Genomic DNA, 24,842 nt, shown 5'->3' on the forward strand with positions numbered 1-24,842 from the left:
AGTGTTAAATTTAAGCACTCTAGTGTTTAACCATCTGTTATAGCTTTTTTTTTTTTAAAGGGAACTTTATTTTTATTTATTTATTTATTTTTGGCTGCATTGGTTCTTCATTGCTGCGCATGGTCTTTCTCTAGTTGCGGTGAGCAGGGGCTACTCTTCATTGCGGTGTGCGGGCTTCTCATTGCGGTGGCTTCTCTTACTGTGGAGCACGGGCTCTAGGCGCGCGGGCTTCAGTAGTTGTGGCTCATGGGCTCTAGAGCGCAGGCTCAGTAGTGGTGGCGCACGGGCTTAGTTGCTCTGCGGCATGTGGGATCTTCCGGGATCAGGGCTCGAACCCATGTTCCCTGAATTGGCAGGCGGATTCTTAATCACTGAGCCACCAGGGAAGCCCTGTTATAGCTTCTTAATAAAATTTATTCCTGCTTCTGTTTAACCCTGCTTGAGAAGTCCAATTTCACATGGTTTCAGTATCACTGTTTCAAATTTATTTTGACCCTGCTGTTTTTGTGTATTTTCACCACAAGCTGCCCTCAGATCTTCTATAGATACAGGAAGGCTATAGTTTTTAAAGAAATTTATGCTACAACGATAAAACAGAACATTTATGAGAAGATTAAGCAGATACATGAATTAAACACTATGTAATTCACACAGAAAGTAACCACTAAGATAAATGCATTGAATTCTTTTATAAAAATCGGAGGCATACTGTTTTGTATGTGATTATTTGTACCTGTATCTCTGCTGTGTTTTAAATGGCCTGAAGGTAGAGACTATGCTGCATTCTTTGACTTGGCCTCATGCATATGACAAGAACTGTGCTGACTGGATCATAGATAGAGATCATTAAAGGTGTCTAAAAGTTCTTCTCTCTTGAATTCTTAATAAGTCTTTTTTTTAATTTAAAAATAGAGACATTCACTAAATGTTCTTTTCTACTTCCGCAGAGGAAGTGAACAATTTAACCTACATCTTTAAGGGAAAATGTCATTAGTTCAGCATATATTTATTGAATACTAATGCACAATGCACACAAAATGGTATAAATGCAAGTCTTACTTCAATATGCTCCAAATGTAAATAAGTTAAATAATTTGAAAACCTCTTCTTTATAAAATTGAAACTCTTCCCTCTTCCTAATCTATGATCTTGAACTTTCTTTACTCTCCAGTGAAAGGGGTATTTTCCTTCTCCTTTCAAGTGGAATCAGACATTGCTCCTACAGCCCAGTTGCTTATTTATACTATTTTACCTAATGGAGAAGTTATTGCAGATACTGAGAAACTCGAGATTGAAAACTGTTTTCCCAATAAGGTGGGTGTTTTGTTTAAGTCCAGTCCTTTTCTTCATCTCCCCTTTTGAAGTATGGAAAATAAGGACCTTATGTACATTTAAAAACTGCCATGTAGTGCTCCTAAAACTTTCTGCCAAAGGACCTCTAAAGGAAAGATTGACGCTAAGCCCCGGGAGGTCTAGAGGAGTAGTTCAAAGCAGGTGGCCATTAGCACAATTTTTTCTCTTGCTTTATCTGAAAATTCATGTGGAATTCAAAATATATTCTACAATTAACCTTTAATAGTTTTAATTTTGAAATGTTTGTTCCCCAAATTTTCAATTAAAAATGATGCTTCACAGTGATGTCAGTTTTATTCTATCATATCCCCCTGACACGCCTCCATGTACTACTGCAGAAATCAGTAATTTATTGTGAGTTAAATTCACTTTGAATTTGAAACAGAACAGGGGTATATGTGTGTATCCCATTTTGAGAAACATAGCCTGGGCACTCTAATAATGACTATAGCATAAAAATCTAAGTTGCATATGGGATCTTCTTATATTTCCAAAGAATGCATAGCTGTAATGAGAAGCCTACTGAGATATTAATAAGCTTTATCCCAACAGAATTTTCTGGGTAATCTTAACATTAGCAATCAACTAGGATCCACAGACTTCAGACGTATTTTTTAAAATATACCTACAAGGACTCTGACATGAGTTTTATGAAGATTAAAACAATATGCATTTACAGGAAGTGAACATTTCTGCAATGAGAATTACATTTAGATTGTCCTTTGTAACATACAATGATCTAAGAAAATACACAGTGGATTCTGAATAAATTTTCAACTCCATCTTACTAAAGAATGCTATTAAACCTGGACAGGTGTCCAATAGCATCATTTGTGTTCTGTTTGGATGTTCTGTGTGTTTCATATAAACCTAGAAGAGACTTTTGCTTCAAGCTTCAATGTCTTTATTGCTAATCATGGGTAGTTAGTTTTTTGTTAAACCTTGGAATGCCCATCTTATGCTACAGCTTTCAGCACACTTTACTCATCCCAGCAGTGGCTTCACTCTGGTGCAAAAACATATGACAGCTTCTGTGTCATATCATAAAACTTACACATAGAAGCAAAAATCCATGGACATTATATTCAATCACTTCACATCAAATATCTTTTCACTTATCATTGATCAGAGATGGAGATAAGCTATGATAAATATAGATGAAGATTTTTGCAGTATTCAGAAGAAAGTTGACTATGTGTTTAAAAGTTAGAGAGTTACTAAAGTTAACAATTAAGGACCCTAGAAGTGAGACATCCTGACAGGATGATGAGCAGAGTAAGAAGTGGGTTGAGAATGTGAGGAAAGATCCAGGTTTGTCTGAGACCTGTGTTTCTTTAAACCAATATACTTTAAATAATTTTTTGATCTTTGTTGGAAAGAGGAAACCTGTTTTCTATTCACCATCCATATACCACTTTCTTATTTTAATAATGACAGGTTTATTATACAGATTAAATACTATGTAACAGTTTAAATTGTTATTCCTAACTGGAAATAATTATTCATTAAGGATAACATTGATTAATATGGATAGGTACAGGCTCTCAAAATATGCCTTAAAGTTCTTTTCTGGTTCTCATATCAGTAGAACATGTTACATTTTCAAGCATATCCATTTCTTGGTTAGGAGTATTTTCAGTGATTATAATCTCAAATAACTCACTTGTTCATTTGGTATGGACATTCACAAACATATTTTAATGAACTTAAATTTTCTAAAAATAAAAACAAACATATTTAAAATAGAATTCTCCAAAAGCGGTGTTTTCATAATATATTGAACTATAGAGATGAATACTACTGCACCTTGAGGATAAATCAATTAATTTTTTCATATATGTCTTATGATATACATGAATCCAAAGTGTTATATTAATTCAATAGACCACATAGCAGATTATCATAGTTAAATCCAGCAATCCAAGTCAAATATTATTTAACGGAATGTACTATTTCATTGCAGTCCAAATCAGCTTTCAGTTCAAGAACCTGGAAGCTTAACGGATGCTACTGCAGTAACTAAATTCCAAATTATTTTATAATTTACTCAAGATTCTACTCAAAAAATTCTAACATAAACATAAGGAACCAATAGATTCACTTACCGATGAATTTCTACTGGCCAAACCAGTCAAAACTCTGAAAAAAATTACGCACATTTTTCATTATTTTGTAGTTCTCATTCTTTATTCACAGTCCTTTGAATATTGTCAATGAATTAACTCTTAGGATGCATATTAGATGTTTAGTTTTTTAAATTAATGAGTAAATTCCTGATCCTGATAAACAGTACTACACCGCTATAGAATGCCAGGTGATTAAGAGGGCCAACTGAAGGAGACTTCGTTGGCTGGTCTTAGAGGTGGAATAGGATTTTTCACAGCCCCGTGCAAACTGCACACATTCATCACAAAAACACTGCATGGAGATAGGTATGTATCTTTGTTAGCGTGTGCATTCCAATTCCCACTCAAGATTCTCTTTTACTGTGATCAACATCAATTTATATTTCACTGGTTATAAAGAGAGTGGGAAACCTGAGTTAATCGAACCACATTTCCAGTTTATTCCAGAGATGGTTAACTGGTAGTCGTCAGGCAGATTCACCTCTTAACCCTTCTCTAACATGGATGAAGAGAAAGGAAGTGTGGAAAGGACTAGTCCTACCCTGGGGTAGGAGAGAGTTTTAAGATTGTAACAATTAGAAAATGTGTGGCTATAATCATATCCTCTTTACAGGTAAATTTGAACTTCTCTTCAGCCCGGGGACTGCCAGCCTCAGATATCAACCTGAAGGTCACAGCCGCTGCTTACTCCCTCTGTGCCCTCCGTGCAGTGGACCAGAGTGTCCTGCTAATGAAGCCTGAAGCTGAGGTCTCACCTCAGTCAGTGAGTCCCATTTCAGTCTTGCATATCAGAAAATGCACACATGATATGACCATTTTTGGAAGCTGGAAGTTATAACTGCAAAGGACAAGTTCTTCACAGTGTCAGGCATAGTGTAGTAAGTCACATATGAGTTTGGATTCAATTCAGTTCCAAAAAAGACATTGCACAGGGTGCTTCACACAGATCATCTTACTTCATTCTCTGCTATAACATATCAAAGAGTGAGCAGTCTCGTTCACTACTACATTCCCTGTGCCTAGCACAGTCCTTACATGTAAAAGACATTTCTTTTTTTTGTTTTTTGGCAGTGGGGGAGGGCCACACTGCATGGCTTGCGGGATCCTAGTTCCCTGACCAGGGATTGAACCCACGCACTCGGTAGTGAGAGTGTGGAGTCCTAACCACTGGACCACCAGGGAAGTCCCTCAACACATTTTTAATGAATGAATAAATGAATAATAATTCCTTAATGTGGATATTATTACCTTAATTTTATGAATGAAGAAAACACAGCCAGCATAAATTAAGCAACTATAGAAAGAACATGCCAAAACTATATATATATATATATATATATATATATATATATTTTTTTTTTTTTTACGGTACACGGGCCTCTCACTGCTGTGGCCTCTCCCGCCGCGGTGCTGTGGCCTCTCCCGCCGCGGAGCACAGGCTCCGGACGCGCATGCTCAGCGGCCATGACTCACGGGCCCAGCCGCTCCGCGGCATGTGGGATCTTCCCGGACCGGGGCACGAACCCGTGTCCCCTGCATCGGCAGGTGCACTCTCAACCACTGCGCCACCAGGGAAGCCCCAAAATTATATTTGAAAGGTGGGATTTGAACCAAATTTTATTCAATGCCATGTCTAACACACCACAATTCAAGATAGTATGTGAAATGCCAGGTTTTTAAGTCTTCTCTAAAAAAACAGGCATTTACTCATTGGTTTTAAGTATGGACAAAAGAGAGTTTCCAACCAAACTTGTCTTTTAAAGATGTTTCTTATAATGAAGAACTTCCTAAAGGGCCCAATAGTTTACAATCTTCATTGTCCATTTATTTGTTTAATGAATATCCCCTGCGTCTGGATTACGGGATAGATACTGCTCCAGGAATAGGAGTTTTTATGGTGAACGATCAGATGTGGTCTTTGACCATTTTAGACGTATAGTCTTGTGAGTTATTAAACAAGCAAGCAACAAAAACATATAAACATATAATAGTTCTAAATTTTGATAAGTATCATTTAAGGAATAAACAGGATGTTGAGCTAAAGAAAAGAGTTGAACAATTTTTGATATAGTCATTAGTGGTGTCTTCTTAGATTGTCAGATAATGGGGGGTAGGGGCAGGCATTACAAAGAATGAAAGCAGCGTGCCTGTAGGTCTTGCGGTCAGAATAAGTCTGCAGTGTTCAAAGAGGAAAAGGTAATGACCTTATACGTAATGGTGAGAGAAGAGGATGGTAGAGGTGGTAGGTGGGATGGAAAGTAAAGAAGATCGTGACAAGTACTGTGAGCTTGCAGTGGAGTTAGGAGTTGACAGCAAATGTAGTGGTAAATCACTGAGGAGTTTTAAGCAGGAGAGTGATTTAGTGATTTAGATTTATTTGGTAAGAAGATCTTGTTTGCCACTCAGAGTATGGGAGCAAGAATGAAAACAGTTAGGAGGCTATTGTAGTAGCTTAGATAAGAGATGACAGCAGGTCTGCATGGAGTCACTGTGTGTTTAATGAACACTATATGACTGAGCAGGTAGCCTTATGCTAGGCTCTGGGTGAAAACTGAACTGGAATGGATTTATTTCTAGGTTACCCCTGTACCTAGTTTTTTTCCAAGTTAAAATTGGTCTTAAAATAGTAGACTTAAAAAAAAAAACTTGGTAAGAACTTAATCATATAAAATGGGAAAAGGGAATGAATTAAGTATTTACAGAGGTTGTTACTGGGTGATGGGTATGAATGACTTTTATTCTTTCATGATGTTTCTCTGTACTGTCCACATTTTTGCTTTCTTTTAAAAGTAGGCGTTTGGGCTGGGAGACAAAGAGACTTGAGTTTTATACTTACTCAGCCAAAATGCGCTGTGAGTCTTTGATCAATTAATTTGATATCTTATGTATTAATTTCTTTTGTACAAGAAGAGCATTAGGATCCATAACCCTTAATATCTCCCCATGATTTCTGTGTCACTTTTTATAATGTTGGTATGGGAGTGTTAAATAAGCACCATGATCTCTTAAACTCCAGATTGAACATTATCACACTCAAAATAAAATAAAATAAAATAAATAAGAGTTTTTCCTTTGTTCTCTCTATTTTGCAGGTCTATGATTTGCTACCAGTAAAGAGCGTCCTTAGTGTTAGATATGGAGGTCCCATGAATGAAGATGGGGAAGAATGCATCAATGCAGAAGATATAACTCACAATGGAATCATTTACACACCAAAGCAGGTCCTGAGTGATGATGATGTTTACAGTATCTTTGAGGTAATTCTTCTTCCTAAAAACATAACCAAATTTGATTTCTGAGTCTTTGTTAAGATGGAGAACAAATAGATTTCTAAGCTCTAAAATCTGATCTTCCTCTCATTCACCAAAAAGAAAACCTGTGATTAACAGAAAAATATTGAAATCTCAGAGGCATAGAGAACTTTGTATACACACAGAGAGTCAATCATGAATTTCTCTGGCATTTTAAACAGCAAGGGGTATACTTTTAGGGTCACAACTTTAACCAAGTTGATCCCAAAACTAGTTATCACTGTCATATTCCCCTCTCAGTGATTCTCAGAGATTCCAATATGTGAGAAAAACAAAGTATTTCCCATAGCACCTCTGACACCCTTGGAAAGGTGAGTACCCTATTGGCAGCCATTATAATAGTCATTTTCACAAAAATAAATGATTGAGTAAATGACTAAATACACAAAGTACATTACTTCAGCCAATACCTTCAGTGCAGTAAAATTTCAGGAAAACTGAAAGTAGCTGTTCGTAAAGAAAAAATTTACAAAACTTGGAGTAGAAACGTTAGCTTGCCTTAGGTACGTTAGCTCAAATGTGTATCTTTAATCAGGCAGAGTTATGAAAAAGAAGCTTATCCAGGTTGTGAGATTAAATCTTATCTCTACCAAAAATGACTGAAAACTCTCATTATACCTTGAGGAAAGCATACATCAGCTTAGCTGATGAGGTCTGCAGCTTAGCTGAGAACAATTTAAACCTCCCTCTTCTGGAGCCTCCAGAATCATAAATCAGACGGTGGTAGAGGGAGAAAAACAAGACTCGGTTTATTAGCTAACTGCAGCATCTTTAAACATTTCTTTCTGACTTCTTTCTCCCCATTCCATATCACTGCCACCACTGACAACTGTGCTTAAGTGTCCCACAGTTTCCCAAGTACTCTGAGATAGGACAGCAAGTAGTATTTGTGACTAATATCAAAGAAAGAGGAAGCTTGGAACAGGGGGGCTCTAGGAATCAGGCTACTGTGGACATCTGCGATTGTGTTTTGCATGCAGAGATTCAAGATACTTAAAAGACAGTGAGGAAGAAAAAAGGAAAGGATAAATCACAAAAGGGATGAGTTGAACATAGATATTCAGGCAAAGGCATATTTTCCAATAAAACATAAACAAAACAATATTTTCCAATAAAACATAAACAAAACAAAGTGTACTGACTGTGAAGAAAAATCCCCAGGACTTCCCTGGTGGCATAGTGGCACAGCCTGTCAACACAGCAGACACGGGTTCGAGCCCTGGTAGGGGAAGATACCACATGCCACGGAGCAACTAAGCCCATGTGCCACAACTACTGAAGCCTGCACGCCTAGAGCCTGTGCTCCACAACAAGAGAAGCCACTGCAATGAGAAGCCCACGCACCGCAACAAAGAGTAGCCCCCGCTCTCTGCAACTAGAGAAAGTCTGCGCACAGCAACAAAGACCCATTGCAGCCAAAAATAAATAAATAAATAAATAAATCTATTTAGAAAGAAAAATCTCCAATATGCAGCCCTACAAGTTCAATGGAAAAGAAACAAAAAATTACTCTCTGCCACAAAGTTAATGTTTGGTTTGGTGTGGGGGAAGGAAGGAAAGAAAAACATCCAAAATTAAAATACTCAAGTTTCTTGGAGGCAAAAGATAATTAAAGAGGCATCAGCACATAGGAGACAAAATTCAGAAATAGGAATCAGAAGTGGATCCTAATCCTAGCTCCCATTCACTAACTGGATAATCTGGACTTTCTTTGACCCCATTTTCATACTTATAAAATACCTCTCTTCTCCATTGTGTGGAATTTTCATGATGATCCTATGAGCTATATGTATAATAATAGTAAGAGTATAATACAAACGTAAGGAAATATTCTAGTCTCCAGACTGGATTGCCAGTATGCTTTAATAATTATTTTTCCTCCAGTCTGTAGGATTAAATATTTTTACCAACTCAAAAATCCACAAGCCACATTTTTGTCAGCTGCTTCAGCCATATCCAGGAGCATCTATGATCTATGCAGGAGGTAAGGGTGAGAATTATTTATCTGCTAAAATAATAGAAGAAAAGTGATGCTTTGCTGCGTTGGGTTGGGATAAAAAGCCATTTTTTAAAGTACTGAATGTTGTAACTCCGCAGCAACTTCTCAGTAAATTTTCTTCATATAATACTTTTCCCCAGAAAAAATAATTTTTAAGCCATTATTATTTCTTTCCCTCTCTCTCTCTCTCTGTCTCTCATCCAAATCAAATACTTTTCTGTTATAGTCTTCAGTAGTCTTGGTACTTTAAATCCTCTTTACCCACTGTGGCTTCAATACCTAAATTAGTCAGGATAAGATACATTATGTTGCAGTAACAAACAAACCCCCACGTCTCAGAGGCTAAGTATATAACAGTTTATTTTTTCCTTTCACAAACACTGCTTGTGAGTCCAGTAGCTGTTCAGAACACCTCCTGACCAGTCATTGTCAGGGAGGTTCATTGGGCTTTCATCTTGTGACTCCATCTCCAATGTGCCTTTCAAGGTTACTACCACGGGGAAGAAGGAATAGATTTGCACATGACTTTTATGGCCAGCAGTGGAAGTGGCATATATCTCATTGCCCTACCTGCAAGGGATGCTGAGAAATGTGAAGAATTATATAGATATTGTTTGCCTCTGTCATATTCTTTTATGGAAATCAGAGTGATTTTGACATATTGAACAAAATAGAATAATTCAGCTTTTGGTGAATATACTTAGTCTCTTTGTGTGTCTCAGGTACACCTAGAAAAGAGGAAAAGTTGAAAAGGTTCTAGCTCTATTTTCTTTTCTGCTGCTAACAGGCCTAGAGAAGTGTCTAGAGGCATGCTGGGATGGCTACTAATCCATTTTGTAATAAGAAATTTGGTGGTATAAAGTGTTTTTAAAAAATAAATTAAACACATTTAATACAGAAGAAATTATTTACCTAGGAAGACAAAGAGTAAAGTTATGAAAGTAGAGGAATGAATAAGAATATTCCCTCCACAGAAACAAATTCGTGTAGTAAAAAAAAAAACAAGTTTTCATCATACCTTTATCTGGTATGACACATATAACTTTGAAAATTTGCAGACTCAGGGACTTTCCTGGCTGTCCAGTGATTAAGACTCTTCCACTGAAGGGGACACAGGTTCAATCTCTGGTTGGGGAGCTAAGGATCCCACATGCCACGTGGTGTGGCAAAAAAAAAAAAAATTTGCAGACTCATTTAACATTTTTGAGGCTCAGTTGAAAGTCAGAATGACAGCACCAAAGTCACTGAGGTATCATGAGCATAAATTAAAAAAAACATAATCATGATTCCATATAACAGTGTTTTTTGGTTAAAAAAAACTAAAAAACATTATTATTACTTTATTTTCACATCCCTCTTAATACCAACTGTATTTCTTTTCAGTCTTAAGTGAAAACATGTAGGTGGAATGATCCAGAAAAACCTGAAAACAAACTACCATCATTACATTCTTATCACAGATGTCTGTAACACTCTAGACAAATTTTACATTTGGTATTCGTCACCTCTCCATTCTTTCCTTTTCCTGTTCAGTTACATCATCTTAGTCCTGTCCTTCATTGTTTCATAAGCAAAGTACTAAAAAGCCACTATAATTTACCTTCCTTGCCTTCCATCTTTCTCCACTTCAATCCAGCCTCTATACCGTGAAAGGCGCATCACCCTTCAACATTGCTTCTGTCATGTCATTTATTTCTCAGACATAATCGCTACTTCCAGAATTCATAGGTCATCATATTTAAGGTTTTAAAAGAGCATGTTCAATGCTATTATTTTATGTATGTTTATATTTATATATTTATACATACTATCTTTATATGTCTTCTGATCTCTGGCAGGTCAGTTTTTAAAAAATTAATTTTTATTGGAGTATAGTTGCTTTTATCACTTTTAAAAATCAACCTAACTCCTGCCTCCTTAACAGATCTAACTTATTTGTCCTAACCTTCATGGTGTTTTATTATATAAGTACACCTACTATTTACTCAGCTATGTTAAATGCCCCCACCCTGCCCCGAGATAGACATTCTACTCCTGAGGGGTTTTTTGTTATCCCTTTGGAGCATTGCTTCTGACCTCTGTGTACATACATGTGTAGCTGTTTCCTTGGAATGCCTTCTTCATTCCCCTGTGATTCTCATCCTTTCATGGTCTTCTTAAGTTCTGCTTTGTAAAGTCTTTTCTGGCCAATCTAAAGTTTATTTTCTGTCCTTTATTGAGTCTCTGTTGTCTATAACCCATACTTTACTATATCATTGTTTATGTCTTCATATCTTATTAACTGTTAAAAAAAATTCCTGAAATCCTCTTGCTGTAGCTACTATCAATTCCTCTTGTTTGATTCTCACTGCAAATGGAGAACACATGATCATCCCGTCAGGGTATAAGCAGTATTTGTTGTTTTAAATTACTCTTTATTTTTGCCTTCACCAGTTGAAAACTCAGCTTAGGGAGAGCTACATTTGTTTTCACTTCTAGAGAAAAATACAGTTACCTTTAAACCATTTGATGAAGCAATAGGATTTAGCCTTCCAATAGGACACGTAGATGAGTGAACGAAGTAAGAAGCCGGTAGGTTAAATTGTTCTAATAATAAACATTCCCTGAGCATATGATCTTATTCTACTTGATAAATAAGGCAGCTGTAAGAAATTGATAAAATTGAGGCTTATGTTGGGCCCTGTGTGTTTTCTCTCGACAGGTCAATTGGGTCCAATGGGCCCAGAAGTCTCTGCTCTAGCACGTGGAAATGCAGGGATAGCTTATCCAATGGTAGGGAGAGAAAACCCTCCAGCTGTGGAAGTGAAAGAGACAGTCCGGAAGTATTTCCCTGAGACCTGGATCTGGGACTTGGTGGCACTCGAGTAAGTTGTGTGTTGCCCAGAATTGAGTTCATAAAAGGATTTGAATCCTCCTCTATAATTCTGGTGTGATCATTGGTTCCTGATCCTTTCCGTTCTGCTCCGCTCTTTTCTGGTAGTTATTTAGATTCACAGTTCATTTATCTCATAGCTAAACAATGCAATCTTCTTTTTCTAATTTGGTCCTGAGATACTTAAAATAACAGAAAGTAGGAAGCTACCCTCGACCCTAAAAAGAAAAAAAAAAAAAACTTTCAGAGACCTCATTATGAACACCAAACCTTATATCAAGTTTAACATTTAGCACACTAAGTTTTCATGCTCTAGGATCAGCTGTGGTGCTTGCTAAAGGGGACTCATTGACTCTCCTCCTCTTTTTCCCCTCCCTAGCATATCGGGTAGAAGTGAGTTGGCAGTGAAGGTCCCTGACACCATCACGGAGTGGAAGGCTGGCGCACTCTGCTTGTCTGGAACAGCAGGGCTTGGCCTCTCCCCCACCATCTCTCTTACAACCTTCCAGCCCTTCTTCCTGGAACTCACTCTTCCCTACTCTGTGGTTCGAGGAGAAGCCTTCACACTCAAAGCCACTGCATTCAGCTATGTGTCCCATTGCATTCGGGTAAGGGCACTTCTCGACGTAAGCAAAAGTAGAAGGAAGGAACAAAATCACCGTTCATTACCTAGATTTCCCAGGTAATCTCCTAGTAAGTCATAATTGAACATGATGTAGCCTAATTTTAGAATGGAATAAGTACTAAGAACAAAGCTCCCCAACAGGTCTGAGGTGGTAAGGTTATATTTATTCAGGACTCTGCATTATTTGTGTATTCCTAAATTCAGATATTACTTCCCCCTGATTATTTTTTCACTCTAACTAAAGAAAATATCTCTTCCTTGTGTTGGCACAAGCCTAAATACTGAGTATTTATCCTGATTCCTGACAGGTTTTCAAAGTCCTAATGGCAAACATCTAAACTACAAAATATTTGACAGGATTTACCTTGTTTGAACAGTTTCTCAAAGCCTCTCAATTAGTATGCATTGTCCCTTTAAGCTTCTTCCCCCTGTTACTGACCTTTTCCCTGTGTTCTTTCTCAAATTTGTGGGTGGGAATGGGGGACAGGTCAGCGTGCAGCTGGAGGTCTCTCCTGCCTTCTTGGCCATCCCAGTAGAAAAGAATGAAGAATCTCACTGTGTCTGTGGAAATAAGCAGAAAACTGTGTCCTGGGCTGTTACCCCAAAGTCACTGGGTGAGTGGTAAAGTTGTTCACAAATCCTACTTCTTATGTTGTAATGATTTGCTTTCCATTCTCACTCAGATGCATGTTTTTTTCTCCTCCTTTGACAATGATCGATTGAAAGAAAACCGTTATAAATATTGGAGAGGCTTAAAAAGAAGAAACCATTCAATATAGAATCACTGTTTAACTCCTTAAGAATCTTATTCCCCAGGAAAGGTGAATTTCACAGCTACTGCAGAAGCCCTGCAGTCTCAGGAACTGTGTGACAATGAGGTGCCCCACGTCCCAGCACCTGGACAGAAGGACACTGTAGTCAAGTCCTTATTTGTTGAGGTATGCGGGTCTACTTTCTCCGAGCCTCAGAGGCCTTATTATGTAAATCACATTATCTAATAGGTATGCGACAGTGACATTTCATTCCCAAGAATATGAATATGTCCACAACTCAAGTTTTCACTAACAGTTTTTCTCCTAAAGTGATTGCTTTTTCTCTATCACTATCTACATTCACTATCACTTTTCTTTTTGATTTTTTTTCTTTCAATACAAAGCCTGAAGGAGTAGAAAAGGAGGAAACTTTCAACACACTTCTTTGTGCTTCAGGTAAGTGTCAAAAAATAGATAAAATTCTTTTGTTAAGCCACTTGCCAAAGTATATAGTTGTGAAATGCTCTTTGGGGCATGTTTCCTCTGGGGGAAAAAGAGGAAACAAGTATACTATCCCATGTGCAAATCAAAGGACATTTGATGGAGAACAATCTTTTCCTGATAAAGACATAGAGAAGTTAAGAGACTCACCTAATAATGAAGACTAAAGCTGATGACCATAGGACAGGATTCCTTCCAAATACGCCTGTGCTTCCCAAACTTCTTCCAACACAATTTTCAAACTATTGAAATATCTTTGTGGCACTAGTACTATTGGTTATTCTGTTAATAGTTGAAGTGTACTCATGTTTTTATTTAAACAAGTTATTTTAAGAAGAACTTTAGGTCATTAACATATACAGAAAACCAATCTTTTTCTATTACACTTAAAACTACCATTTAAATATTCACACAGTCATTAAAAAATTAGTATTAAAATATTCAACTCTGCACTATCTAAAATCATCTAGAGAACAGCACTTAGTCTACAGATCTCTTCTCTTCTCTATATAAGTATCCCCTGATAATCTCATCTAGTCACAGAACTTCAATAACAACTTTGTACCAGAGACCACAAAATATACATCTTTGGTCCACACCTCTTTCCTAAACTCAGACTCATGTATTCAGCTGCTCACTTATCATCTGCATTTCTAAGCCTGGAGGTCTAAGAGGTATCTCAAAACTAGCATGTTCAAAACTGAACCTCTGCTTAGTCCCCATAAGCCTGCTCCTCCTACAATTTTCTCCATCTCAGATGATGGAAATTCCATTCTTCTACTTGCTGGAGATAAAAAATTTTGGAGTCATCCATTATTATGTCCTTTCTCTTCTACTCCACACCCAATCCATTCCCAAATCTAGCTGGTTGAACCTTTAAATATATCTGAAATCTGTCCACTTTTCATCATGTCCACTCTTACTCTAGACCTTTCTCTCTTGGACCAACTCAGTCCCCTCCTAACTGGACTCCTGGTCATCTCCCCCTGTTCCTATACAACAAGAGGGATCATTTAAAGCATATTTCAGATCATGTCCCTCCTTTGTTCAAAGTTTTCCACGAGTCTCCCATATCCCTCAAAGTTAAAGACTATGTCTCCAGCATCACCTACAAAGCCTTTCTATCCTCATGACTTCATATCCTGTTACCCTCTCCCCTACTCACCCTGCTCCTCTAATCTGATTTTAGAACACACCCAGCATGCTCTAATCTCTGGGGTCTTTTCACATTTTGTTCCTTCTTCCTGCAAGTCTCTTCCCCTAGATATCTATAAATTTTACTCCCTGACTTACTTAGTGTCAGTCACCTATGATTTTTTAATCAATGAGCTTTATCATTGGGAACCTTCTCCCCACACCCTGTACTTCCTGATTTGCCTTGCCTCACTAGCTCACCCATATAAGCACTTAATCTGCTTCATTTTTTTTTATAGAACTTACCGGTATCTATCACACTAAATATTTATTTGTTATTTTATTACTCCCATCAAAATGAAAACTCTAGGATGTCGGGAAATTTCTTTTGCAAATTGCTATATCATTGCACTTAAAACGAAATCTGGTACATAATACAGATTATGGTACGCACTTAATACATACTTATGGAGTGAATATGATTTTTTTACAACCACAGCTATAGTAGAAATTAACATAAACAATGAAGAGAAAGAAATAAATATAACATAAGGTATACACTTATAAGGAAATCTATAGAAATTTAACACAAATATATATGATTAATATGAACTTCACTGTGAGATGAATTGTGGCTTTAGGAGAAACTTGGATTGCATCAAAGAGATTATATAATGACCAAGAGAAATGAGATGTTGGATCTTGATCATATAGATGAAAAAAATTCAAATAAATCTAGAACGTTTCTCTCATTTTTCCCTCCCTTATATATATTTGTCTTGTTTCATTAGAAACCAGAGAACCTGAAAAGTTGTCACTAAAACTTCCTTCAAATGTGGTTGAAGGCTCTGCCAGGGCAACACATTCAGTTTTGGGTGAGTCTCCCAGCCCGAAAGAAGCAGTTGTCCATCCCCATAATTCTAGTGCATGGGGCCTCACCATCCCTTACTAATGAACTGTCTGAGTCTAGGCGTTGGATTGAGAGAAAGAGCACCAAGCTAAGGACTGCACTGTTGAATAGATGTTGTGCTACATCTTATACCTTGATACACTCTAAAAAGTAAAAAAGGGCCATCTCTTTGTGCCCTCATCTTCAAGAGACTGGCTAGGTAGTGATGCTTCCTAATAGATTGAAAAATAATTGTTTTTTACCAGATTTGTGGCTCATCAGAAAGATGTATCCTACCATTCAGATTTTTTCCTGTTTTTTCCGTCCTTGAACTATCTACTTTATTGTTCCCTCATTTCTCTTTCCTTTCTATTTCTTGTTTTCCTTCACCTCTTATGCTTTCTTTTCCTCCCCTTTATATATGATTTGACTTCTCACTTAGTTAGTAATCTATCTTCTTATCCCAACATAAATCAGCTCTGAGTTCCTCTGATTTTTTTTTTAATATCTTTCATTCCCCAGGTGATATACTAGGCTCTGCAATGCAAAATCTTCAGAATCTTCTCCAGATGCCCTATGGTTGTGGAGAGCAGAATATGGTCCTTTTTGCCCCTAACATCTATGTTCTGAACTATCTGAATGAGACAGGACTGCTGACAGAGAAGATCAAGTCCACAGCCATCAGCCACCTCATCAGTGGTGAGAGATTACCCCAAAAGGAAAAACATTAACTGATTCCCTAAATATCTCCTCCAGTGAACTCAAGTCAACATCCCTTTGATTAAGATTTAATAATTATTGTTGCTGTGATATCCAACAAGTTGTCCCACTATACAACCAGGAAATTCGATGGTATCATCAAGTCTTGGAGACTTCGTAGTAACATAGTAGTTTCCCTGTGACACCTCAACCAGTTTTGAGGAAAACCCTGATTCATTCTCCAATGTCTGTGCTATTTCATAAATCTATGCAAACTTCCTCTTCAGGTTACCAAAGACAGTTGAATTATAAGCACAGCGATGGTTCTTACAGCACCTTTGGGGATCGTCATAGTAGAAGTCAGGGGAACACTTGGTAAGATAATTATTTCCATATGTTCTCTGTAGATCCACAGTATTTCAGAATTCTGGAAATAGCTATTCTCTGATACCTGGAGTTCATGCATAGAAATTTGTTATCCTTTTTTTTTTCTTAATTGGAGTATAATTGCTTTACAATGGTGTGTTCGTTTCTGCTTTATAACAAAGTGAATCAACTATACATGTACATATATCCCCATATCTCCTCCCTCTTGAGTCTCCCTCCCACCCTCCCTATCCTACCCCTCTAGGTGGTCACAAAGCACGGAGCTGATCTCCCTGTGCTATGAGGCTGCTTCCCACTAGCTATCTGTTTTACATTTGGTAGTGTATATATGTCCATGCCACTCTCTCACTTCATCCCAGCTTACCCTTCCCACTCCCTGTGTCCCCAGGTCCATTCTCTACGTCTGCGTCTTTATTCCTGTCCTGCCCCTAGGTTCTTCAGAGCCTTTTTTTTTTTTTTTAGATTCCATATATATGTGTTAGCATATGGTATTTGTCTCTCTCTTTCTGACTTACTTTACTCTATATGACAGACTCTAGGTCCATCCACCTCACTACAAATAACTCAATTTCGTTTCTTTTTATGGCTGAGTAATATTCCATTGTATATATGTGCCACATCTTCTTTATGCATTTATCTGTTGATGGGCACTCAGGTTGCTTCCATGTCCTGGCTATTGTAAATAGAGCTGCAATGAACAATGTGGTACATGACTCTCTTTGAATTATGGTTTTCTCAGGGTATATGCCCAGTAGTGGGATAGCTGCGTTGTATGGTAGTTGTATTTGTAGCTTTTTAAGGAACCGCCATACTGTTCTCCATAGTGGCTGTATCAATTTACATTCCTCCCAACAGTGCAAGAGGGTTCCCTTTTCTCTACACCGTCTCCAGCATTTATTGTTTGTAGATTTTTTGATGATGGCCATTCTGACTGGTGTGAGATGATATCTCATTGTAGTTTTGATTTACATTTCTCTAATGATTAGTGATGTTGAGCATTCTTTCATGTGTTTGTTGTCAATCAGTTTATCTTCTTTGGGGAAATGTCTATTTAGGTCTTCTGCCCATTTTGTTATCCTTTAAAAACTCCTATGTGTGTCATCACTAGTGGAGGATCTCACCATTTCATCTATGAAAGCTCACTGTTCTGACAGTATAGTAAATAGCAGTAAAGTAAGGATCCCCCAAAACGGAAATAGAAGGCAGAAAATGTCATAATGTGAAATGATAGAGGAAAAAGCTTCTACATTAAGGGAGGAGAGGAGGGGAAGGACAGAAAGAGACTGTGATGTAGTAAAATCATTCAGAAAATGGCAATTTTGGTGGTGGAAAGGCACCACATTTCACAAACATTTTATGAGAAAAAAAAGTGAAAAGTATCGACTCTGGAGAAACCCATCAAGTTGAGACATTTTAAAACAGATTCAGAAGTTTGCTGGACAAATAAGAGTATATTCAGTATTCAAGTATCATTTTGCCACCAATTTTCTCCACGGAACTGTGAAGCTACCTGGAGGCAACTGCACACAGTGAGCTTTAAAAGTGAGATGGTCCTCAGGTCTCCACCTCTTCCTTGCTGGACAGGCTCACTGCATTTGTATTCAAGTCCTTCGCTCAAGCCCAGTCATACATCTTTGTGGAGGACTCGCACATCATGAACTCCCTTACCTGGCTCTCACAGAAGCAAAAGGAAAATGGTTGTTTCCAGCGTTCTGGATCATTGTTAAACAATGCTATTAAGGTGATGCCTTTAAATTTGTTCTGGGCCCTGAGGACAGTGACATGTAGGAGCTACGATGCTCCTGTTGATTCCTCAAGTCCTGGTGACATAGCTCTGAGAAGGAAAGTAGACTCTAAAGCTTCTGAAACCTAGCAATAAATTAGTTGTTTGTATTGAAAGAAAACAGCATGCCCCCAAAGCTCCAATACATTAATAAAAGTGAGGGAAAGTGATTTGGGACAGATTTAAGAATTTTAGGGTGAAGGAGGAAGGGGAAAAATCAATAATACTGCCCAAGGAAAGATGCTTTCTAGTGGAGATGGCCAAGGGGAAAATAGAGATAGCTGATTCTGGCTGATGAATACTGGAGTGTTTGAGTGTCTCTGCCTCTGATCCTTACAGGGTGGGGTAGACGATGAGGTGACACTCTCTGCCTACATCACCATTGCTCTGCTGGAGATGCCACTGCCTGTCACTGTATGTACTACCACACTCCCTGGACCTCCCTCACAAATGTAAGGAATAAAACTCATGGAACTATGAATGTCTGAGGAAAATGAGTTGTGATTTTCATGTTATTTAATATTAGTATATTTCACTAGAGCATAAAGGATGACAGATCCTTTGGGAAGCTGCAAAGAAAATTACCCTCTGGTCAGACTGTGATGTTGCACAGGCACTTCGGGGCATTGAATCTAGGGTTACCCTGGAGACAGTTCATTAGCCTGGTTCTATCTTAAGGTCCATCTTCTTTATAGCACCCAGTTGTCCGCAGTGCCCTATTCTGCCTGGAAAGGGCCTGGGAGTCTACTTCAGAGGCCCAAGGAAGTCTTGTCTATACCAAGGCATTATTGGCCTATGCCTTTGCTCTAGCAGGAAACCAGGCCAAACGAAGTGAGCTGCTTGAATCACTAGACAAAGAGGCTGTAAAAGAAGGTAAGAGCTGCTACTGCAAAAGTGACTTCCAAAAATCACCAGTGATCAAAGGGAGAGGACCTATTAAATTCACACATATCATGCTTATATTATATTCTATCCATTATATTATTATAAGAAGATGATGATGATTTATTATTGACCTAACACTTAAGTTCTCTGGGTGACATGGATCATTTTATCAATTCACACATTATAGACTTTAAACAGCCCAGCTTCTAATATCACACAAGTATGTAACAGACACAAAGACACAATGTGATTTGCTAGAACCTCAGTTTACTTTCATGGCAAAGATTAGCTTGATTGGTGATTATTTAATACTTTCACTTCATGTATGTCCATTCACTAGGTGAGCTCTAATTATAATGATCATTAATGAATTAGGTTTTGAAAATGTTCTCTAAGCTTAAGATTGTATCCTTTTTTATCTCAAAGAGGACTCAATCCACTGGCAATGGCCTGGGAAACCTCAAGAAGTTAATGCACTCTATTATCAACCCCGGGCTCCTTCTGTTGAAGTGGAGATGACAGCTTACACTCTCCTTGCCTATCTTACTGCCCAGCCTGCCCCATCTTCAGAAGACCTGTCTGTGGCTACACGGATTGTGAAATGGATCACCAAGCAACAAAACCCCAGTGGGGGCTTCTCCTCCACTCAGGTCTGTGAAGAGACTCTAGGAAGAAAAATAAATATACTAATACCCATGTAGACACAACCACATTCTAGGAGTTGAATAATTGCATAATGTTTCTAATTTATACTTTGTCTATTCCTCCATCACCAGAAAGATTCCAGCCTCATTATTTTATATATGGATTATTTCTCTGTCCTCTGCACAATCTCTCATATTTTCTCTCCTTAGTGGATCCTCATCCCTAAAGTCGATCAACCTTCCTAGAGCAATGTTTTCATAAGATTACTTCCCTTGGGGACTTCCCTGGCGGTCCAGTGGTTAAGACTCCATGCTTCCACTGCAGGGGGTGCAGCTTCGATCCCCGGTCAAGGAACTAAGATCCCTCATGCTGCGTGGCATGGCCAAAAGGCTGATCCCTTCTCTTTCTCTGGAATTGGCTCACTCTTTTCTATGTCTTTACTACAACAACATTTCCCTCCCTGGTACTGCCTGATGCCTCTCTTCTGTCTTTATAAACCTTTCTCATTATTCAGACCTTTCTCATTATTCAGACCTCATTATTCTCACCTTCTTCACAGCTTCTTCACAGCATTTTCTTATTATGCTAGCTCCAATTTCTTCTCCATTCTCTGAATTTTTCCAACAAATGTTGTTATATAAATTTATAATTATTGAAATATCCTCTACGTCAAATATTTGAGTCTCATTCCCATATGTACACTGTAAACTGCTTGAACAAGGAAACTTCATTTCCCCCAAAGTTCCTAGAATAGTTCATGATTAATAACCAGGTCTGAATTGACTTGAAATCCAGTGAATGAACTGTGTTTATGACTAAATAACTCTGAGAACAGTGTTGATGTGGTTTACATCTGGTATGATTTTGTTACCTTCCTCTCCTGTGCTTTCTGAACCCATCTTTTTGCAGGATACGGTGGTAGCTCTCCAAGCGCTCTCCAAGTATGGAGCAGCAACTTTCACTAAAAGGGAGAAAGCGGCTACAGTCACCATCAAGTCTTCAGAGACCTTCTCTGAAGAATTCCAAGTAGATGAAGGCAATCGCCTATTGCTGCAGGAGGTCGCTTTGCCAGAGGTTCCAGGGGAGTACAGCATGGCAGTGTCAGGGTCGGGATGTGTGTACCTCCAGGTGAGACTGCCAGGGTTCAGGCGATGCCACAAATGGGAGAACAAGTCTCAAGGATTCCATTTGAACTTCAAAATAGAAAAAGAGACATGTCCTAAGGGGAGGTATAAATCACGTAGAAGAGATAGACTATTTGAGTGTAAAAATAAAGGATTTTTTTTCAATTTGTTTTAGACATCCCTGAGATATAATATCCTGCCCAAGAAAGAAGGAAAATCTCCCTTTACTCTGAAAGTTGATATTCTCCCCAAGAATTGTGATGGAGTCAATGCTCACAGCAAAGTCCAGATTCTCATCAACATTAGGTAAATCCTAAACCACTATGAGACATTTTGTAGAATATAGTGAAATAGAGTTTCTTGTGCAGGGGATCTTCACTGTCCAAGGTCATACATAATAAACAAGAAATTCTTGCAATAGTTATTTAAAGAAAATTTTCTTCACTCTTACTGAAAAGCCTTAACATTGAGAATATGATGTTACCATACCTGCAGAGTATACATTCATAATGAGTTTTCCAAACAACTATAGCAGAAGAAAATAGAGTAGATGGCAAAGCTGAGTGGTAGCCAGGGATAAGGAACGGTAGAAATAAAAGAGGAAAGACTTCTGTCTTGAATGAATTCCAAAGAATTTTGTTTGACTGCCTTGTCCCTATGCCTTGACTTCACAGTTATACTGGGGAACGACCCAGCTCCAACATGGTCATTGTTGATGTGAAGATGGTATCAGGCTTCATACCTGTGAAAGCATCAGTGAAAAAGGTAAACCCTAAGTTTCTTACAGATAGCAAAGTCATGGCAAATGCTGTCAATTTTATTTTGTTGATTCAGTTCTCCAAGAGGTTTATTCCCTCAAACTTGTTTCTCTAGTGTGTGTTTCCATCATTTTAAAAGTGGGCATCCTAGCTATGTGGTCTCAACTATAAGACATAAATCATAAACATGGTTAATAATGTTCCAGCAGGCCCTGAGACTTCTAGGAATGTGTAGTGCATTGAATTATCTTCCAACTATGTACAAAAAGAAAAAGGGAGACTATATCATATGTAAGCATATACATATATTCTCCTTTTTTTAATATAGTTGGAAGATAATTCCCTCTCTAAATAGATGATAGACAGATAGATAGATAAGGAGGGTTTAATAAATATTACTTTTATTATTTTTATTATTATTACTATTATTCTTGAAGAAATCAAAATTAGTGTTTGGATGTCTCTGAGAAGCCTTTTAGAACGTAAATACCTGAAAACTGCCTCAGCCTGAAAGTTCCTCATCCCATATCTTTGGCCTTTCCTCTTGGTCAACAGCTCCAAGAAAGGCCTCAGATTCAAAGGACTGAAGTGAGCACCAACCACGTCCTGATTTACTTTGAAGAGGTAAGATTCTCTGTGATTCTGCTAGATCTGGAAGAACCACTACAGATTCTAACAAACCAACCCAGGTTCCAAAGAGTGTATTTCACCTACACAACTTATCGTATTATAAAACTCCCTGGTATAGCATTTATGAATTGTGGGGAAAGAAAATAGCTACAGAGGGAAACGAAGCTGGGCCAGGTCAACAAAGCTCAATTTACTACATTTGACTGTCCATAGAATCGTCTTTTTGCCCTTCTTTTATCTGTCATTGAGTGTATTATGCAAGTCTTAAAACCTCTCGTTCTTTCCACAGGTTTTGGTGCAGAGGACAGCATAAGTACAGGGTTTGATACTATCTTAAGAAAAGAGTAACTGAGTTAATCTTTGATTCCAATTCAGTTTTCCTGTCTCTCCAGCTAACCCATCAAAGCTTGAGTTTCTCCTTCTCAGTGGAACAAAACATCCCAATAAAGAATTTAAAACCAGCTACCGTAAAGGCCTATGATTATTATGAGACAGGTGAGTGGGATTCAGACATGCTGAGCCTTGAAAGGAAAAAGATGACTAACTAGGACAGGGTCACCTTAACTGAAAGAAAACTCCACAATCTTTCACTGGAAGAAAGAGTTGAGTTTATGATCACAGGATAAGCATATTCCTGTATATTAATCTGTCTTATGCCCCCAAACAAGTATTAGAATCATTCTTATAAATTGATCATAAAGCAATAAGGGGATCAATTTTTTCTAAATTCCCCTATGACATTTTTTCTGGACTGAATTATTCCAGAAAGAAAAGAAGGGTGGCAATAACTAAAAATGTGTGATATGAGACCCAAAATTTGTTCTGTTTTTGATTTGGGCCTCAGATAGTTTCACAAATTTTGGGAAACTTTGTATAATATGTCAGGAAATTCTTCCATTTGCTCATGACTTTGAAGTAGAAACTTACCAGTATCTTAGCATGCTGGTAGTGTTCAAACTTTACTCTTTCTCAGAAAAGAAAAGGTTCAGAGAGGAACGTACAACTCCAATAAGAAAAACATAGTTGTGAAAAAGGGCTATACAGTGTCCTATAGAAAGACAGTTATCCATTTGTGAAATCTGCCCCTCAACTTTATGTCCAAGGCCAATTTTCTCTTGCTCCTCACTAACCAATCCCAAAAGGCTTAGTACAGAAGTAAGTCCTTTTATTGGCTCTGTAACTGTGCTTTATACTTTCTTTCGTAGCTTACACACTTTATTTACAATTAACCATTCATGTGCCTATTACTGAATGTCTTCACTCTGTCTCATCATTTTTGCATTTCAGAGGAATTCACCATTGAAGAGTACAGTGTTCCCTGCAGTGCTGGTAAAGTATAAATGGTAAAATCTAATGCCAACAAAAAGAAAATAAATAAAATATGTGTTGTCTGTGTAAAGCTGCTTCTTGAGCATATCCTTACCATATTATAAAACTCCTTGGTAAATCATTTATGAATTGAACTATCTAAAATGTATTATAGAATTTCACAGTAGAAAAAAATGCAAGTAAAATATAATTACTGGTGTCTGGGTTGACTTGTTTGAAGATGAATCCAGGAATTTGCCACATATAAAAGGGAAATCATCTAATATTTAGTTTATGTTTCTATTCTCAGTGGTGATATATTTATTACCCACGGCCTTTCTGGGATGTTTCTAAACTTATACTAGTTAAAGTCAGGAAACTGTTCACTATAAATTATCCATATAACACAGCACAAGAGATGTGATCTACAAGACCTTCGTTTAGGCTGATTGACAGTGTTCATCTTTGACAGTACAACACTTGCTGTGAGACCTTCCACTTTCCACTTTAAAACATGAAAAAACTGAGAACAACCTTATCATTAAAAATAATTAAACTTATTAAGTTCAAATATTTATAATTAAAATATGAAAAATTATTCCTTTATTAGATCACAAAATTTCCCTAATATTTCTAACTTTTCTTCTACTGTTTAGCATCTGAACACGGAAATGCTTAAAGATGGAAACTTACAAACTTCATCAGATGAACTTTTCCCGAAATGAGGAAAAAAGACTTATCAGGAGAGAAAATAGTGGGAGAAAGAAGGGACGGGAATTGGAAGTACATGAAATTTGTGTGTCGAATAAATTTATGACATTTACAACTCTATCTTTTCTTTTGTTCTTTATCAATGTTATATTTCCCTTCTGAAATACATATCCATTCTCCACAGTGTTTTTTCTTGGTTGTAGGTTCTTCCCTTTCATCACTTTAAGTATATCATGCCATTCCCTTCTGGCTTGTAGAGTTTCTGCTGAGAAATCAGCTGTTAACCTTATGGGAGTTCCCTTATATGTTATTTGTCGTTTTTCCCTTGCTGCTTTCAATAATTTTTCTTT

General features: G+C 37.6%; 1 protein-coding gene and 1 long non-coding RNA gene across 2 annotated transcripts in view; one reads left to right on the forward strand and one right to left on the reverse strand.

Annotated features, from left to right (window-relative positions):
- Positions 1 to 21,630, reverse strand: part of LOC132529884 (uncharacterized) — a 37,813-nt gene extending 16,183 nt beyond the window's left edge. The window contains exons 1-4 of the long non-coding RNA XR_009543606.1: positions 21,575 to 21,630; positions 20,833 to 21,154; positions 12,726 to 12,847; positions 6,674 to 6,749 (exon numbers count right to left, since the gene is read on the reverse strand). This is a non-coding gene — a long non-coding RNA (uncharacterized LOC132529884). The remainder of the gene's footprint in view (positions 1 to 6,673; positions 6,750 to 12,725; positions 12,848 to 20,832; positions 21,155 to 21,574) is intronic.
- LOC132529879 (pregnancy zone protein-like) overlaps positions 1 to 24,460 on the forward strand; it is a 41,277-nt gene extending 16,817 nt beyond the window's left edge. Inside the window, exons 14-36 of the mRNA XM_060166944.1 lie at positions 1,172 to 1,314; positions 4,093 to 4,242; positions 6,572 to 6,736; positions 8,675 to 8,774; positions 11,491 to 11,653; positions 12,041 to 12,269; positions 12,774 to 12,900; positions 13,103 to 13,224; positions 13,443 to 13,494; positions 15,465 to 15,548; positions 16,085 to 16,261; positions 16,549 to 16,636; positions 18,233 to 18,389; positions 18,771 to 18,845; positions 19,127 to 19,304; positions 19,743 to 19,966; positions 20,871 to 21,089; positions 21,261 to 21,391; positions 21,760 to 21,850; positions 22,399 to 22,467; positions 22,866 to 22,968; positions 23,761 to 23,802; positions 24,438 to 24,460. Of these exons, the coding sequence (XP_060022927.1) occupies positions 1,172 to 1,314; positions 4,093 to 4,242; positions 6,572 to 6,736; positions 8,675 to 8,774; positions 11,491 to 11,653; positions 12,041 to 12,269; positions 12,774 to 12,900; positions 13,103 to 13,224; positions 13,443 to 13,494; positions 15,465 to 15,548; positions 16,085 to 16,261; positions 16,549 to 16,636; positions 18,233 to 18,389; positions 18,771 to 18,845; positions 19,127 to 19,304; positions 19,743 to 19,966; positions 20,871 to 21,089; positions 21,261 to 21,391; positions 21,760 to 21,850; positions 22,399 to 22,467; positions 22,866 to 22,968; positions 23,761 to 23,802; positions 24,438 to 24,460 (2,912 nt within the window). The remainder of the gene's footprint in view (positions 1 to 1,171; positions 1,315 to 4,092; positions 4,243 to 6,571; positions 6,737 to 8,674; positions 8,775 to 11,490; positions 11,654 to 12,040; positions 12,270 to 12,773; positions 12,901 to 13,102; positions 13,225 to 13,442; positions 13,495 to 15,464; positions 15,549 to 16,084; positions 16,262 to 16,548; positions 16,637 to 18,232; positions 18,390 to 18,770; positions 18,846 to 19,126; positions 19,305 to 19,742; positions 19,967 to 20,870; positions 21,090 to 21,260; positions 21,392 to 21,759; positions 21,851 to 22,398; positions 22,468 to 22,865; positions 22,969 to 23,760; positions 23,803 to 24,437) is intronic.
- The last annotated feature ends 382 nt before the right edge of the window (positions 24,461 to 24,842 follow it).

This window comes from Lagenorhynchus albirostris, chromosome 11 (genome assembly GCF_949774975.1).
Source record: "Lagenorhynchus albirostris chromosome 11, mLagAlb1.1, whole genome shotgun sequence".
NCBI classification, from domain to species: domain Eukaryota; kingdom Metazoa; phylum Chordata; class Mammalia; order Artiodactyla; family Delphinidae; genus Lagenorhynchus; species Lagenorhynchus albirostris.